We start from the raw sequence: 16,162 nt of genomic DNA, 5'->3' as shown, positions 1-16,162 counted from the left end.
CTCGGCTGCAGCTGCGGCGCTCACCCCTGAGCCCCGGCGGCAGGCTGCCAGCAGTTCGGAAACGGCAAGAGATGCATCCGTGCAAACGTGGGTTTCTCCTAGGGTGCTTTACTCCCAGGCAGTACTGTACGCAATGAGAACGAGAAAGAATGGTTTACTCCGTTTCATTAAGATTCTGGCTTCTGGCAGCAGGTCCATAGCAATGGTCAAAGCTACAAAAGCCCAATGCCCTTCCAGATGCAAAAACCTCAGGAGTTTATACTCACTAAACTGTCAGAGCAACCTCTACAGACAGTAAGCTAAGGCTTTTTTTTTTTTTTTGCCAATACAACTGATTTCCAGTGCACAGGAATGAGGATGAAGGCTAGGTTTTGAATTCTGCCAATAATCTATCCAAGTTACGTAAAGATTGTTTCAAAACGATCTGCTGTGTTTCATTCTGAAGGGTGTATGGAATAGCTATTTAAGTATGTAGCTACTGACTATAGAATATTTCTTTTTAGGCCAATAAGAATCACAGAGAAGTTCTCAACTTTAATGTTCCCAAATGATGAAGGCAACCACTCTCTATTTGAGCTGGAGAAGAATTAAAGCACAAGTATTATTTTTTTAACGAAGTCACACTTTGTGTGAGTAACTGTAGAAACTAAAGATCAAAATAAACTACCTTTTCTAGGGGGCCTGTAAGTATAAAATCTACAGAGCTGGTAATGCATGCTTAAATCTTTAAACACATGATTTTCACAGTTTAGCAGGAACTAGGCTAACAATGTAAATAGATTTTTCTTTTTTTTGCCCCTCGCTACCATAGATCTGGAAAGACTGGAGAACTTTGTTGCCACAGCCATGTTTAAAACTCAGCCCCTAGGCAGCGCTCACACATCTTTCAAAGATGTAATTCCGACAGGATTTGGGCTGCCCAGGTCAAAAACCAGTTGAGATACAAAATGAGATTTAAAATTGATGACCGAGCTCTTTCCACGCTGTTACCTTTAAACGGTTACATTATTAAAATATGGTAATGCAACAGCAGTTTACAGTGAACTCTATTCTATGTTTTAACAAATTATTTTGCTGTGTGAGAGCTGTAGTTGCTGACATGGAGGGAAATGCACGTTTTGCAGACAGCCAGCACAGGCACCTGTGTTACTTCTTTCCAACAGGATATATTTTTGCCCTAGCCAAGATGTTTTGCAAGAGTACACAACTCTGCTGAAAGTCAATTCTACTATGCATCAGGTCAGTTAGGGAAAGAAAGGATCTAGAGAAAGCACAGGCTCTGCCTCTCGCGGAGAAAATTGGTACATGACTCACTGTCATTAATGCATCATTCCCAAGAAGTTAAATGACTCTTTAGTTAATAGCTCTTCGTTCCAAGTGTTTTTCCTCTTACCCTACAGATGTATTGGTTCCGCTCGCCTGGAGAGAAGGTTTGTGAGCGCACTATCATGCTGTTCCTGACAAAGGGACGCTGTCTTGAGCTCCAGCTGGCTCTGTCCTTGGGTCGGACTGTTGCGTTCTTGTTAACAGATTCCTCAGTGTTAGTCTCTTTATCAACCTAAGAAAAATAATTTAGTTTATAAGAACTACTATACCCAGACACATGCCACCACATAGTTTTTGTGCCTTTGGATTTTACGAGCGTTTTTGTTACCTTGTGGCAGATGGAAAACCAGCAGCAGCAAAAAGCATCTTGTACATACAGAGAAGCTATGCTAAGGAAATAAACACAGAATTCCCAAAATGCTTAACTGTGTGGAAAGTCTTTGAAGGTCATCTCTGTATCCAGGAAAGCCAAACCAAAGCTTTTGCAGAAAGGCCTTTGTTGCCCTGCAAATGTCCTGATGCAACCACAGTGCAACAAGTGTTTTGCTTTGCCATTTGCAGGCATTATTATTGTTGTTACGCGTTTAGATTTATTTTGAGAACAGCAAGGTTCTGCGATGCTCCAGGTGGTGCCTGTGCACACGGAAAGGGGCAGCTGGGAAGCGTACATTGCCCAGGTTCTTCCACGCATACCATCGTGCAGCCCCCAGGCCCCAGCAGCAGGGCTGCTTTATGGCAATCTGCAGAGCTGCACCAGCCTTGTGAACCCAGGGAAAAGACATTTTGCTAGCTGCTGGCCCTCGGAACGGCCTGCTGCCTACTACAGGTGCCCCACACATGCCACGGGGAGCCTCAGGGGCCGACACCCCCATGGGTGGCGCAGCCTGTGCTTGCTTACATGCAGCAATCATCTTGACAGCTGCGCTAGAGCAAGCACCGCGGCAGCTGGCACATCTGATGTAACTGATGTGCACTGGGGCATTTTCTTCAACTTGGGTAATTTAAGGAGGTTCACGGTTTTCAACGTGCAGGTGATAAATGCAACGACCTAAATAGCACGAGTGCAGCCCTGAGAGGACCTGGCACACGGAGATCTACGCTGTGGCTGGCTCTCCAACGAGCTCTGCTATGTCTTTCACTCACTGTCCAGATCATCCAGCCCAGGCTTAGCAAAACGCCTGTGTGCGTGCCTAACCTTCAGACGTTGTCCTTGGTGGCTCCCCTTGCCGCGTTAGGGCTTTGATCTGTATTTGCTTGCTACCCAGCAGACTGTCAGTCCTTTTATACCATGACCTTAGCTCATTTGGCATCTTGCCACATTAATTGGAAGTTAATTACAGTTTCCAGCAAGTCCACTGAGGTGTTGAACTTCTGTATCGTCACAAACTTGAAGGAACGAGATGTCATTCTTTGCCCTTTTACCTTTGCTATTTTACAGAACCTGTGGGTTTAATGCATGCAAGAGTGTTTTCATTAAGATGCAGAAAGGTGGTTTCAAATCTTTATTTCTAGAGTGTTACCACGTTAGGGATACGTTTACTAAAAACTTACTAGAAGTGCTTTCAGAAGGGTGGAATATAATTTAAAGCAAACAGTTAACAAGAACATGGGATTAGAATTTATGTACAGCGTGTGGGTAGTTCTACAGTACACTGTTTGATACACATTTTGGAATTTTCTATGATTAAACTTTCCTCCTCTGCTAAGCCAGTTTTTGTGTTTCACACCCTAAAATAAAGAGAAGAAACAAGCAAATCCCCTCACTGGTTTAAAGATCTTGACCCCTGTTCTATCTTCCCCCCTGTTTATCAGATGAATCAGGAAAAAAGAGGAAACAACAAAACAGATGTGCAAAAATGTTTTAAGTATGTACTGGTTGATGCTACTGAACTGCACTTGTGTTTTGAATATTCTCCCTACGCAACAAAAAAAAAAAGTGAAGAAACACATTTTTAGTTAATTGTCTTTGACTTGGGAGTTCTGCCTAGCGTGTCTGCTAAGTGTCCTCTTTGTAGTTCAGAACTGACCGCCCCGATTTCATTAAAGTCCATACTGACAAGTGTGCAGCCCGTGTGTGCGTGGCCAAGGCCATGCAGCAGTATTCTGCATTAACTGCTTAAAACCAGACCTGCGGACGCAGTAAGATACCGTAGGAACGCGCGTTTTAAGGTATTCACCAGTGTTCGCATTACAGCAGCTTGCTGGCTTCCTTGGGCCTCGTCACTGGGCTCTCCGTCCTTCTCTTGATCCATTTCTGGTGCGTCAGCGAGTAACCCCAAGTCCTCAGCACAGCTGCCTTCTGCTGCCAGCTTGATGCCATCTTCCTCTTCATCCACAATTTCATCAGAGGCTTCTGCGAGCATTTCTAACCTATACGAACAGAAGCAGCCCACGTTTATTCTTAAAACTGAAAACACCCACCAGAGGAAGACTTCAGAAGGCCTAGGCCTTCACCCAGCATAACGTATGCGTTTTCCTGACAGGGCAAACACGAGTATCACCCAAACGCTTCCGTTAAGTTCTTGTGAAGCACACTTCATTATATGCTCCAGTAAACCCCAGCAAGCTCTGCTACCTTCAAGGTCATTACGACAACACTGCACTATGTTCAGTAGCTGAAGGTTGACAATGTTGAAGGACTTGGGTTGCAATAAATCCATAAAACAAATGAGCAAGACTCCCCTTCCACCATAATAAAGCATGCATTCATTTCTACGCTGCAGCTAAGAAATTGCACAGGAACAGTACTCAACACAGCAATTTAGTAAGAAATCTGTTTCTTGAGAAAGCTCACAACTCCTTCAAAAACAAGACCATCACTGGAAGCACACACACTGACTCTGCAGCCTTCCTCAAATCCTATTAGTTGCTTATTATAGTTAATGCAACTAATGTTTGATACAAGACATTCTGGTACGCTTCCAGCGGCTCAGCCTCCTCAAGTGGTTTCACTGGAAGATGTATACGGAATGCAGGAGCATCAACAGTAGGAGTTAACAGAGCAGCCAAGACACTTGTCAACCTAAAAGAAGGTGACTGAATTGACCACACAAGGGAACAAGACCTCACCCCAGTTCCAGTGGTGGTGAGGCACTGGCCCAGGCTGCCCACAGCAGCTGTGGGTGCCCCATCCCTGGCAGTGTTCCAAACCAGTCTGGATGGGGCTGGGAGCAGCCTGGGCTGGTGGAAGGTGCCCCTGCGCATGGCAGGGGGTTGGAACTAGACGATCTTTAAAGGTCCCTTCCAGCCCAAACCATTCTATGTGCTTATGAACTCCTTCAAAAGTACAGCTCTTTCATTTGTCTAAGAATAGGAGGAATAAGTGGAATCATTCAGGCATGAACAGAGAGGGAGGAGAAGTGGCTTTACCAGTCTTCCTCAGAGCCCCTTTGCTCTTGCTCCTCCTCCTCCTCGTCTTCAGCCAGCTCTTGTTCTACTGCTTCCAGCTCAGCAGATGTCCTCTCTAGCAGAGCTGACACAGCATCCTGCTCACAAAAGAGATGAAAACAGAATTGAGTGATACACAACACAGAGAAAAAAACCCCAAACAACTCTTGCAAGAGCTGCATTACCCTGCTGGTCCCCGACACCAGCAAAAACATGACTCAGCTCACAAGTATAAGGGGTTTGAACTGTCAATGCATAGCACATTAACTGATTGTTCTCTGTCAAAAATAGATTGTTTGTAAAACAATACTGCAATCAGATATGCTCCTGTCATCCTTTAACGTCTAGTCTCTCCTCATACTTCTAATATCCCTATGTAATAAAATGTTGGTTCTTAAAAGTTACATTTTTTAACATCGTTCTTTTAAGAAGGTGTTGCATACTTGAAGCCACTGCACTGAAAATGCTAAGTATGCAAATTCAAATAATTAATAAATAGCAATTTTTAATGTGTGCTTATGAAAATAAATGGAAAAATTAAGGAAGCTCTTCAATAACATTCTTTCTAAAGTGAAACACAGCTTAAGCATTTCAAATTAGGGTGCAGTTTTGAATCCCACTAAGCAGCATCAGCCCTATCCATACCTGCTAACAAATCCGGACCCACTCAGGCACAAAGTCACTACAGGCAGAAGCGCCTGCAAGACAACAGGGCTTGGGACCTTCAAGGGAGGAGAATTCATTTATTCAAATAACCACAGGGCAATGGCACAATTAGAATCTGTGGCTTTTTTCTTGCTATTACAGTAATAGCCGACGCATTGCTCACCAAGTCCAAAGAGTCCAGTGACTGCTTGGTTAAGAGAAACACGGATTCTTCATTTTGTTCGGTTTTTTTGCCAGGAATTTGCTTGCAAGGCAACAGGTTGTACCACAGAGTACAAATCTCATCAGAAAACGATAAATCTGCCAGACTGATCTGAGTCCCAGCCTGCACAAAATAAGAAGGGGGAAGAAAATTGTTTAAATTTGTTTTATTTCCTGCAGAACAGCTGAAAACAAATTCTACAATATTTATCATGTAAAATAGGCAGCGCGAATTTGACATGAATCTTAATTCCCTTTTTAACTGGACAGTTTTCTATTTCCCTAGTTAAAATAAATAGAAGTACATGGAAAGCTCCTTCATATTGCCTATTCTGCCATCCTTTATTTCAGCCTGCAGAATTTCTCCCCACATGCACACACCCCTAACCCTCTACATCACTGTAACGCACGTGTCTGCTTCCTACAGCATCCAATAATGAAAAACCATGTCAATGAAACCTGCAGCATCAACTCATGGAGCAGCAAGTTTCAGTCAATTTTTCAGTGGTTCCACCACAAAAATCATCAATACAGCAAACAATAACAGATGACCTTGTTTGCTCTAACCAGTGAAGAAGCAGATGAAAAGTCAGGAAAGAGATTAAGAAACCTTTTCGTCTGGACAAGCACTGATATCCACCGAGTTGGCACTGGGGGAAAAGTTATGAAGTACTTGTGTTGGGGCTGTGCCTCGGAGATTAAAATACTCTGTTCTTTGGCAAAGCAAATGGTCTTCACAGCTACCGGGCTGCGCAGGTGGCTGCTGTCAAGACTCTGGTCATGTTGCCCAGGGCTTTCTGCTGGGGGTGGGACTCCCAGCTCTTTCTTTTGGCCTTGGGATTAACCCATATGTGGTTAACCACAGTTAACCCAGTGGTGGGGTTTTTTGTTGTTGAGGTTTTTCCTTCACCTTTGCAGCCTGCATTCTATTGCATCTTTGTTCTACTGCCCTTCCCTTACCTGAGGGGAAAACCCTTACCTATTGAAAAAGGCCAACGTATTCCCCAGGAATTAACTTCTACGTTTTTGAACGTGAGAGGCTGTTCCCGGTAGTTGGAGTTGATGAAACCCCCACCAGATTCCAGCATCTCTTCAGGGTGTTGTAACTAAAAATCTCACTGTGCTAAGGCAACTCATGGTAAAAGACTAAACTGAGTTGTACCAGACCACGCAAAAGCAATGTGAATGTAAATGAAGCATCGCTAATTAGGTGATGACTACAATTAACAAAATCTAAAAAGTGCTGGTTTCCAATAGGCTGGTCTAGAATGTCATGCCTTTTTATCATTTCTATAGATCATAAAAACTAAAAAGTTCAATATCATATAATTCCAGCAATGTGTAAAAATGTAATTTGGTTTGTTCTTCGTGACAAGTTGTGCCAATAAAGGTTTGTTTTGGTTTTTTTTTTTTGACATACTATGGCTCTCATTCACCTTTTACTTTAAATTCTAGGGTTAGAGTAACATTGCAATACAGTTTATAGGTTTTATAATACATAAAACTGTAAAGATGGAATAGAAATCTGTAATTAAAGGGTGAAGTTAATGCAGCGTTAGAAGTATCAAAACACCTCCTTAAAAGTTCCATCCAGGATTAGATTCTGCATCAGGAATTTCAGAGAAAGGTGGTATTAAGTACTAAGCGACAACCAAGCTACGCTTCAGTTTGTCTCCAAGTACTGTGGAATTTTAGTGCCTTGACCATCCAGAGGGGACATCACAAACAAATGCATGCCCAAAGGTGTCAGAAATAAAACTGCATACCAAGCATTCCTCCCGACGACTTCTACTGACGGCACAAACGTCTACTCTCAGCGTCTTCTGTAGCAGCGTGACTTGGGAAATGGCCACTCTGAGTATCTCATTGAACAATATGGTTTCCATGGCAGGATGAACTTTTGTGCGGAACAGACAGCTGATATCAGTTGAGGATGGAAGTACTGCTACTCTAATATACCTGCCAGAAACAAAACCAAAAACTTCACCTGTATTTAAACTGTCACTTGCTGGCGATGCATTACAGAAGTTGACCCCATCAGCTACAGGACTGCACGGCAGGAAAATGAAACAGCAACAAATTAGAGGTGGAACGGAAAAGGGCTGAAAAAGAGAAGTGAGAAACTCCTCCTCCTCCTGCAGAAACATTTCCCAAAAAGAAATTTCTGTGCCTGGAAGGTAGTAGCAAGAGGGATAGCTATTTCTGTCTCTATCCAAATTTACCCTCCGGTTTAGTACTGTGAACGCTGAAGATCATGTCACAGATGGGAGGAAACACGATCTTCATGTTAATTAAAAAAATGAGAAAAATTTGGGTGGATGTAAAAATTAAACTCTTCGAACGATGCGAGCAGCACTGAGAAGAATTGATGTCTCAATCTTTTCAAGAAACAAACAGAACAAAACCTCCAAAGAAACCAGAAAACTGAGGAAGATGAGGAAGAAAATAGCTACGGCCACAGCTGCTTAAGATCAGTTTGTAATATATTAAGTGAGATTCAGCAGAATGCATCTTGCAAGCCTAAGTCTAAGCACAGGGAATAACTTTAAATTATTATGCAGCTGCATTCTTTTAATGGGACAAATATGAACGGATATTATGCGGATAAAGGTAATACTAGCTAACTTGCAGGTCTCACTTTAGCTGGAGCTTGATAGAGTAAAGACGTTCCTAATGCAATTTGTAATGTTATTTACCTACTGCACAGCTTCTCATACACGTGAATTGTTTTACACAGTAATTGTTTTACAATCTTTTGTAAAAGATGTTTTACATCTTTTCAGTGCCTATGCATTAGTCTATTTCTGGTATTTGCTTTAAATATAATTGACATTCACTACAGAATGCGATGAAGCTAGCTAAAAGCAAGAAGAGAAAGTGGGCCAAGGAAAATTATTCTGGAAAGAAACGCGTTCTCCCCCAAATTATAGTACTATTGCTATATTTTCTGGTAATGACTTTGTACATACTGTTATTATTATTAAAAACTTAGTTTTACATTAATCAAACCAGGTCTGTGAGGTATAGATTAATAAATTAATAAATCAGGTCGGTGAGAAATTTGATTTTGTTCTTTGAATTTGGGCATAGCCTTTAATTCCCCAATTATGTCGAGCTTCTTAGGAGAAAGAATAAGAATTGTTTGGTTTGCAGGTATAACCTGGATCGCGGGTACCCAGCCTTGACAGACCAATCCCACAGTGAGTGGTAGTGTCACGTAATTCCCGTAACGCTGCTGCCATGTTCACATCAATGTAGGTGAGCCATTTGCATGGTCTACTGAAAACAGCCATTTATATAGCTTAAGCAATTAGGAAACATTTAGAAAAGAGGTAGGAATAGAAGAGAAAGTATATTAAAAGTATGTTTAAAAAGTGGTTCATTGGACCTTTCTTTTAATAACTGTTAGCCAATTTATTGGCATCAGGCCAGAATGAAGGAACTAAAAGACAAATTGTTCACTGGCTTTGTTTTACAAGAGTGCTTACTTTCATTTTAATTAAAAAAGTTAAAGTGTCAACCAATGCCTCAGATTTTGCTGTGACAAACCTGTGACTTCTAAACCGATGAAAAAATGATCTTGACACAAATAATTAGTATTCAGCTAGGCTCTACCTACTCTCGAAGTGAACAGCTTTTACAAACAGCATGGAAACAGGTATCAATCAGTACGACCTCATGTCAGATCTATTCCTCTGTGTGTGAAGGTTCCATACGGTACTCATCTATCCAATTTGATGGTCTAGAAAATACAGTTATAACATAGCATCGCTTTCCAGACCCAATTTTTACCATTTTACGTATCTGTGCAGTATATACATATATGTACACAATGGCAAGTGACAGAAGAAATGCTGCTTGAAAGGTCCTTCCTTTACCCTGTCCCTTCTCCTCCTTGTTTTGCGTAGCTCTAGTTTTATTAAACCTTTTTAGCAGCAGCAGGTCCAGACTTCTGCACTGAAGGCACTTGACTACTAATTACAACTTCATTCTTTAATTCCTAAAAAGATGCCAGCTATGACCTACCTTTATCTTACTGAACATTTTGTTTACTTTTTTTTTTTTTTAATATGTTCTACATGATCTACTTTTCCTCTCAGTTGTGTCAAACTATTCTTCTACAGTTTTTCTCTGTTCTTGCTAGTTCTCATGCTAGTGAACTTGGAAGGTCAGCAGGGGGAAGATGGAGGTCAGAGAAGGAAGAATGGTAGTAGATAACCGTTTGCTATTAAAAGCAAACAAAAACAAATGGAAAAATCCAGCTACCACCCAGACCTGTATTTCTATACATCCTTTCCATATTCAGTGGCCTCCTATTGAGCTGCCAATCAAATTCAAGGTGACGGGGTCGGGGGGGGGGGGGAAGGGAAGCAGCAAGAAAACCAAATTTTCCAAGGATCAATTATGTTCTACCGTAATCTTATTAAGCTTCTCAATAGTTTAAGAAACCTTTCCAATCTGCAAAAAAGCTCACTGAAGTACAAGGTCCCCAAGGAGCCAGGGCAAGCTGCACTGACTTGTACAGATGAGAGGTTTGGATTAGAGTCTCAGCGGTAACGTTCTCTTATTCAGACATTTGTGTTCATTTCCTACATACGATTTCCACTGTAATTACTTTTAGACCTTTCCTGTTGGTCCAATTCAACACAAGAGCCAATTCTGAACAGACCTCCGAGCCGCAGTTGTTAGGGATGGCGTATCTCAGTGTGGCTGTGCTTGTCCACTTGCAATTTATCAAATTACTTCTTAGCTTTAAAAGATTGCTTAAAAGACACGTACCTATTTAAACTTCATTTTACATCAAAATGCCACAAAAATGTAAAAAGGTGACGTTCTGAGTTGAAAGAATGGCAAAGTATCCATGTTTTTAGTAACTACAGAATAGCTGTTTTGCGCTCACAAAGCTACAGAACGTTTAAAAACTCTAAACAAAGCATTATTTTAAAAAATCCTTTCTGTTCCACTTTAGTGGAATATACAAGTTTCCTGATAACTTTTTTCTCTTGCAGCGTTGCTGGATTATGTAGAAGTATTACTACAGTTTGAAAAGTGTTATACATATTTCAGTGCTGTTAAGCATTAAATCAACCCATTCCTTTGGAGAATTTGTACATTTATTATTATACGCTCCTATTTCAACACTACTGCTCAGTGATTGTTTGACTTACACTCTAGAGCCAAGGGGGACAGAAAACGCTGGGAGATTTCTGAGCTGTACGACGATGATCACAAAACTTGAATTGCTGTGGTCGTATCTGTTAAAGAAAGGACAACATGAGGGAAGTTTACTATTCGCATTTATGTATGAACAGATATATTCCCTCTGCTGGTCACTTACCTGAGTCCTATTTGTACCTGGGCAGTCTCTAGAGTTGTTGCATCATCTTCACTATATACAGTGTCCTCGGTTTCATTTGGTCTAGGGCAAACAGGCAAATACTCAGATTTAGAAAAATTAATAGTTCGCTTTCGGCAATAATTCAGGCATGTGTACACAGGATGTATATAGATCCTCCTAAACAGGCTGATTTAATTACAGTGTGCACTCCAAACGAGAATTTCAGAGCCCAGACAATAGCAATGCCTGTTTTAGGGACAGTCGCTGCCTGGATGGTTTGGCAACTCCAGCAATGCATCGGAAAGGCCTCGGGACGATTAATGAAGCAGGCCAGGCTAACAGGCAACAGAAAAAACCCATGACATCTTCCTATACATACTTAGTACTTCTTTATCCCCCGAATACGAAACTGGAAATTAAAATTTGTCATAAACATCAGGCCACATGTGACACGGCTTTGGAGAATATTTGAGAAGCAGCAGCTCTGTAAAATAAATAGGCTTCTGTGCAAGCAAGAAGCATCTTTCCTCTGAGTCTGTTTCCAGAAGTATTCAAAGAACCAAAGGAACTCAAGCCTTGCAGCTGAGGAGCGACTCTAGCATTGAACGGAATTGCACGGAATCCATGTGGCAAAATAATTCCAGTCATTTTCTGGGAGGTTTGAGCGAGGATGTGGTATTAATGTGTTTCATTGATTTTTAAAACTAGACTGTTGGGATCAATAAACAAGATCAAGATAGAAAATGCCGAGGTAGGAAGTGTGGAGAATGACACAGACATCCCAGAAGACACGGCAGCATTATCTTAAGACTGCATTTAGGGGTTTGCTTTTTACTATTCATTTCCTCTCTGACAGCTAATTTGATAGGGTGAATTTATTTCCTCCCCTGCCTTAAATTACTCAATACAAAGGACTGGCCCATACAGCAGAAATCACTGACTGTAACTTTAGGAGTACACTGACAAGTGGGAAGTCATTCCATACACAGTGCTCGTAAAAACACTTTTACTAAACATAAGCGAGTCACACATAGGCACTCATTACCTCTTCACTACTTCCTGCTCTGTAATAATGAAGAGTACCCACACCTGGAGCTACCACGGAATAAAAAGAGCCTGTAAATCTTAGCTTGTACAAATGGCAATAGTTTCCTTTTGTACACAGGCTCAGGGGATGCAACTGTTGTCTTTCCTCTTTTCCTGAGTAATTACAGGAAGACAACAGGAACTTGTTCTGCTTTCCACCCATCCCACCACCTGCAGTCGCTGGAGGACAGCCAAAGACTTGCTCCACAGAACATCCACAGCTTTTGGTCCAATGTCTGTTCATTTCTATCCACTGGACTTGTAACTAGAGCAAAGACTAAGTTTTTGCTCACAGTGGCTCAGAACTGAAACAAAATGGAAAGGCAATAATGCTTATTGAACGAAAATACAGTCACAGCCACTCAGTCAAGTGAAGGTTGAGTTTTTAAATAGATGGGAATTTATTTCAGCCTAAGAAGTTGCATTAAGTCTAACTTAAGACTTGGAGTGAACTAACACTAGGATTCAGAGTTCAGGGTGAAATACGGGTCCATGACCTAAGGTCAGATTGAATGGGTGTTGTATCACTTCAGGAGACGTCCCTTTTGTATTTGAGCTTCTTTTTATTTGGTCTCATCTATTTTTATTACCTTTTAAGTTTTGAAAGGCTTGACAAGTAGAAGTAATTTCATCAGAGGCCAATAAAACCCATTTATGATACATAATGCACCTTTACCTGTCATAACAGAAAGGCATTTAGGCTGGCAACAGAAGACATGTGTCTACATCTTTGTAACCATCCTGCTAAAACATCTCCCTCAATATTCAAAAGGACAAAAAAATTCTTAGCGTCAACAACTTGCCAAAACTGAGGTGAAAAATAAAGAAAGATTTTGCTTTCTCTTATAGTTTGACATAGTCTTGATTATGCAGTCTGAAGTTCGTTGTTCTCACTGCCAGAAAACAGACAGTACTGTATAAACTAGTACACAGAATCCTGTAGAAGTTACGTCTTGTCAAAAAGCAACAACAGCAAATACATTTCTTACATCCTGTTCACCACAGTGAAGCATGAGCATTAAACCCCTAACCTGGATTATTTTTATATCAACATTACAACTGAGGATTTTCTTATCTTTCCTATAACCTCTTTTTTAAAAAAGAAAATATTAAAGAGAACTCCTATGCAATCTGAAGATTGTACCTAAAAACCCAAGGAGTAACAAGAGTCACTCTGAGTAGAGTTAATACAGCCACATGGCAGAACCCGTGTAGTTTAAATCTAGCTTTTCTCCTAGGAACACTCCTAGCAAGAAAAAATAAAATAAATAAAATTCACCAAGATTAGAAGGTAGCATATTAATGCCACTCAACCAAGTTATACAAGCACACTGATGCAAATTTATTAGCTTAAAAAAAACCCCATCAAACTTCACTGTTTGGTAAATGTGCCTTCCTTTCAATATGAAAGTACAAAATATTTATGGAAATGGCAAGACTGATGAACTACTTATGTCGGTATCATGTAACTGCTTATAGATATATTTAAATTCTTGGTGGGAAGTCTTGCATTATTTCCCAAACCTACTGTTTCACAGAAGCTTCGTATACACCACTATCTCCAGCTACAGACTCATCGGACACGGCAGCAGATACACAAGCGGCCTTCTCCTCAAGCAGGTGACCAGCTGTTCTTCTCGGTAAGCCAACACCTACAGAAAGAAAGAAGAATGAAAATTAGTCCAAGAGATAAATAGTCAGAGAGAAGCGCATCGTTTAGAAAGTTGTCAAGCTGAGAGTGGTGACCCTTAACTCAGCATCACCGAGTAGTTTTGTTTCACATCATTCAACATTCTGAGACTGTACTGCTGTCACCACGTAGTCTGGCTAGGGCTATAACCAAACTGATAAACTCGATAACGTACAACTATTGCTTCTTCCCAGAGATACAGACACCTAGTTCATCACCGGTATCTCTTGAGCTAGTTATTATCCTTCATTGTCTTATTAACCCTCGTCATCTTGGTCTTTACACCTGTATTTGCCACGTTCACATTCTGCACTGTACTGACACTTTGGCTACATGAAAAGTGCTTGCCTACTGTTCATGAAATATTCAGAAGTCAGACACACACCCTCTACCCAGCGATTTAACTGCTAGAAATAAAAAAAAAACCAACCCACCTCTGGTTTACTATCATCAAAACCTTTTTATGCTACAAGCTCTCTTTACTATCAACTACTATTTAGCCTTAATCTCCGACTCGCGTTCACATGGTACCGTCACGCAGCGAAGCAGCAGCGCTCGCGGAAAGCCACGTTCTGCAGCACAGCGAGCTGAGGGCTATGCAGGACTTTCATCTGGCAGGGGGGGAGGATATTGGTATGCATGATCATCCCCACCTGAATCGTGACTTTACATCTTGTGAAGATGTTTGAAATTTAAGGCTTCAGATTAGATGACTGATTGCTGCATTTGTGCTTTTATTTATGGCAGTACGAATGCTTTTTCCTTGATGATGAAGTGCTCTTCCCCTTCCCCCCCCCATGTGAGGGGTGAAGGTGGTGACATGATTTATTGATTACCCTTAGGAATTACCACAGCAGCCTGAACTGACTTTGACAATGACAGAGACTGACTGTGGAAGAACTACACGATATTCCAACTTGGTTTCTGACAGCGGGGGCATGTGCAGAGGAGCAAATATCTGTATGGTTCACCTGTACAGAAAAGTCAGAAACAGACAGAGAGGCAGGTGAGCGCTGCATTTAAAGAGTCCACGCAGATTATTACATGAAAATACCAGCTACGCTGTCTTCAGGCACATTTACCTCCCTCCAAGTTAAGATTCAGCAGTTGTCACATTTGTAGTCTTGTAAAACTGAAGTGTGGGGGCTGAAATTTTTCCTCATGCAGGTTTTATGCCTCTGGCTGAGTTTGCTGACAACCTTCCCAATTCAGCATCGCAGCTCCAAGAATGAAATTGGAGTAGAAATACTGAACCGACCCCAGGTCTATGTCTCACTGCTAATGCACTGAAGCCTCACCATGAGGCCCGTTTGACTGTGGAAACGAGAGGTACTGAAGCATAATTAACATCTGGCTTTTCAAAATTGGAGTGCTTGCTTTGGCAGCCTTCATACAGTTTTAAAGACAATTTGTATCCTATATGTGACACTACACGAGGAAGTAGCAGTATAAAGAATCACAGGATGAACTTGTATTGTAAAACCGTAACTACTTACAGAATTAAAGGACACCCTGACACTACCCAGAATTACAGGTCCTCAAAAAAAAAAAACACCCCAAAAAAACCCCAACAACTCGAAAGTGTTGGACAACCACATGATGCCTTTGAAAATAACGGTCTAAAGAAATCATTTTTAAAACAAATAATTCTGATTCCTCATGGCCCTGTGTGTTCCCAAATGCCAAGCCATTTTAAATTCAGTCCTTAGACTAGATGAGTTGCAGCCAGATTGCAAAGTCAGACAGACCAAAAGTTGTGGTTGATTTGGGAAGGACATACTGCTGCAATACCGGCTGGAAAAGTAATTATTTTTCACATATGGCTCTAAAGCAAAAGAACTACCGTGTTCCACTATACTGAAAAGACGAAGGACAAAATGACCCACCTCCACCCCAAATCCCCTTCCATATTCTTGCACTTGACATTTCACAGGTTCAGACCATTGGGACATCAGTCAATTTCTTTTCTTCTTTCTGCACAGTTGAACAGAGGGGGGACTCCCATCCTGTCCTACGTATACCATACATTTCTGGTGCCACATTGCTCTGGTCAATATTGAAATTACTACAGTGCTGCAGTAAGCTGATCTAATTGACCAACAGACATTACAACACTTCTTCGAGATATATATGTCTACAGACCTATAAAAGCAGTTTTTTTTCATTAAGATATACGTTATGCATCAACATGTTTAGGTACTTCTATTAAGAACTGGCAAACTCCAGGCACAGGGAGAGCCTGGCAACAAATCTAGCACTCTAGAGAGCTAGGCTGAAACTAAGACACTAAAGACACTGACATTGGTTAGCATCTTCACTATCAACTCAGGACCAGAAACGTGGAGCTGGGAACGCTGGGTGCTGGTAAGGTTTCCAGTAGGGCTGGCCAGTGCCCAGTACTAGCAGGAATCTGGCTCTCTCCGTTCTTTCCTCGGGAAAACAGAGTCACGGCGTAATACAAAAATGGT

At 41.3% G+C, this 16,162-nt stretch overlaps 1 protein-coding gene and 1 long non-coding RNA gene across 6 annotated transcripts in view; one reads left to right on the top strand and one right to left on the bottom strand.

Annotated features, from left to right (window-relative positions):
- The window catches only part of WWC2 (WW and C2 domain containing 2), a 104,832-nt gene that overhangs the window by 13,343 nt on the left and 75,327 nt on the right, over positions 1-16,162 (bottom strand). For 3 of the 4 annotated variants that reach the window (XM_005230825.4, XM_027777406.2, XM_027777404.2), the window contains exons 12-19: positions 13,533-13,656; positions 10,919-10,999; positions 10,749-10,835; positions 7,347-7,539; positions 5,543-5,704; positions 4,696-4,811; positions 3,504-3,696; positions 1,394-1,558 (exon numbers count right to left, since the gene is read on the bottom strand). In XM_005230825.4, the coding sequence (XP_005230882.2) occupies positions 1,394-1,558; positions 3,504-3,696; positions 4,696-4,811; positions 5,543-5,704; positions 7,347-7,539; positions 10,749-10,835; positions 10,919-10,999; positions 13,533-13,656 (1,121 nt within the window). The remainder of the gene's footprint in view (positions 1-1,393; positions 1,559-3,503; positions 3,697-4,695; positions 4,812-5,542; positions 5,705-7,346; positions 7,540-10,748; positions 10,836-10,918; positions 11,000-13,532; positions 13,657-16,162) is intronic. The other variant, XM_027777401.2, reaches the window with a different exon arrangement.
- Positions 1-16,162, top strand: part of LOC114010317 (uncharacterized) — a 64,262-nt gene that overhangs the window by 36,804 nt on the left and 11,296 nt on the right. The gene's annotated exons all lie outside the window — the stretch shown is intronic.

The sequence above is a fragment of the Falco peregrinus genome, chromosome 2 (assembly GCF_023634155.1).
Source record: "Falco peregrinus isolate bFalPer1 chromosome 2, bFalPer1.pri, whole genome shotgun sequence".
Classification (NCBI taxonomy): Eukaryota; Metazoa; Chordata; class Aves; order Falconiformes; family Falconidae; genus Falco; species Falco peregrinus.
The sequence above is the reverse complement of the archived record's forward strand: the minus strand, read 5'-3'. Positions and strand labels throughout refer to the sequence as shown.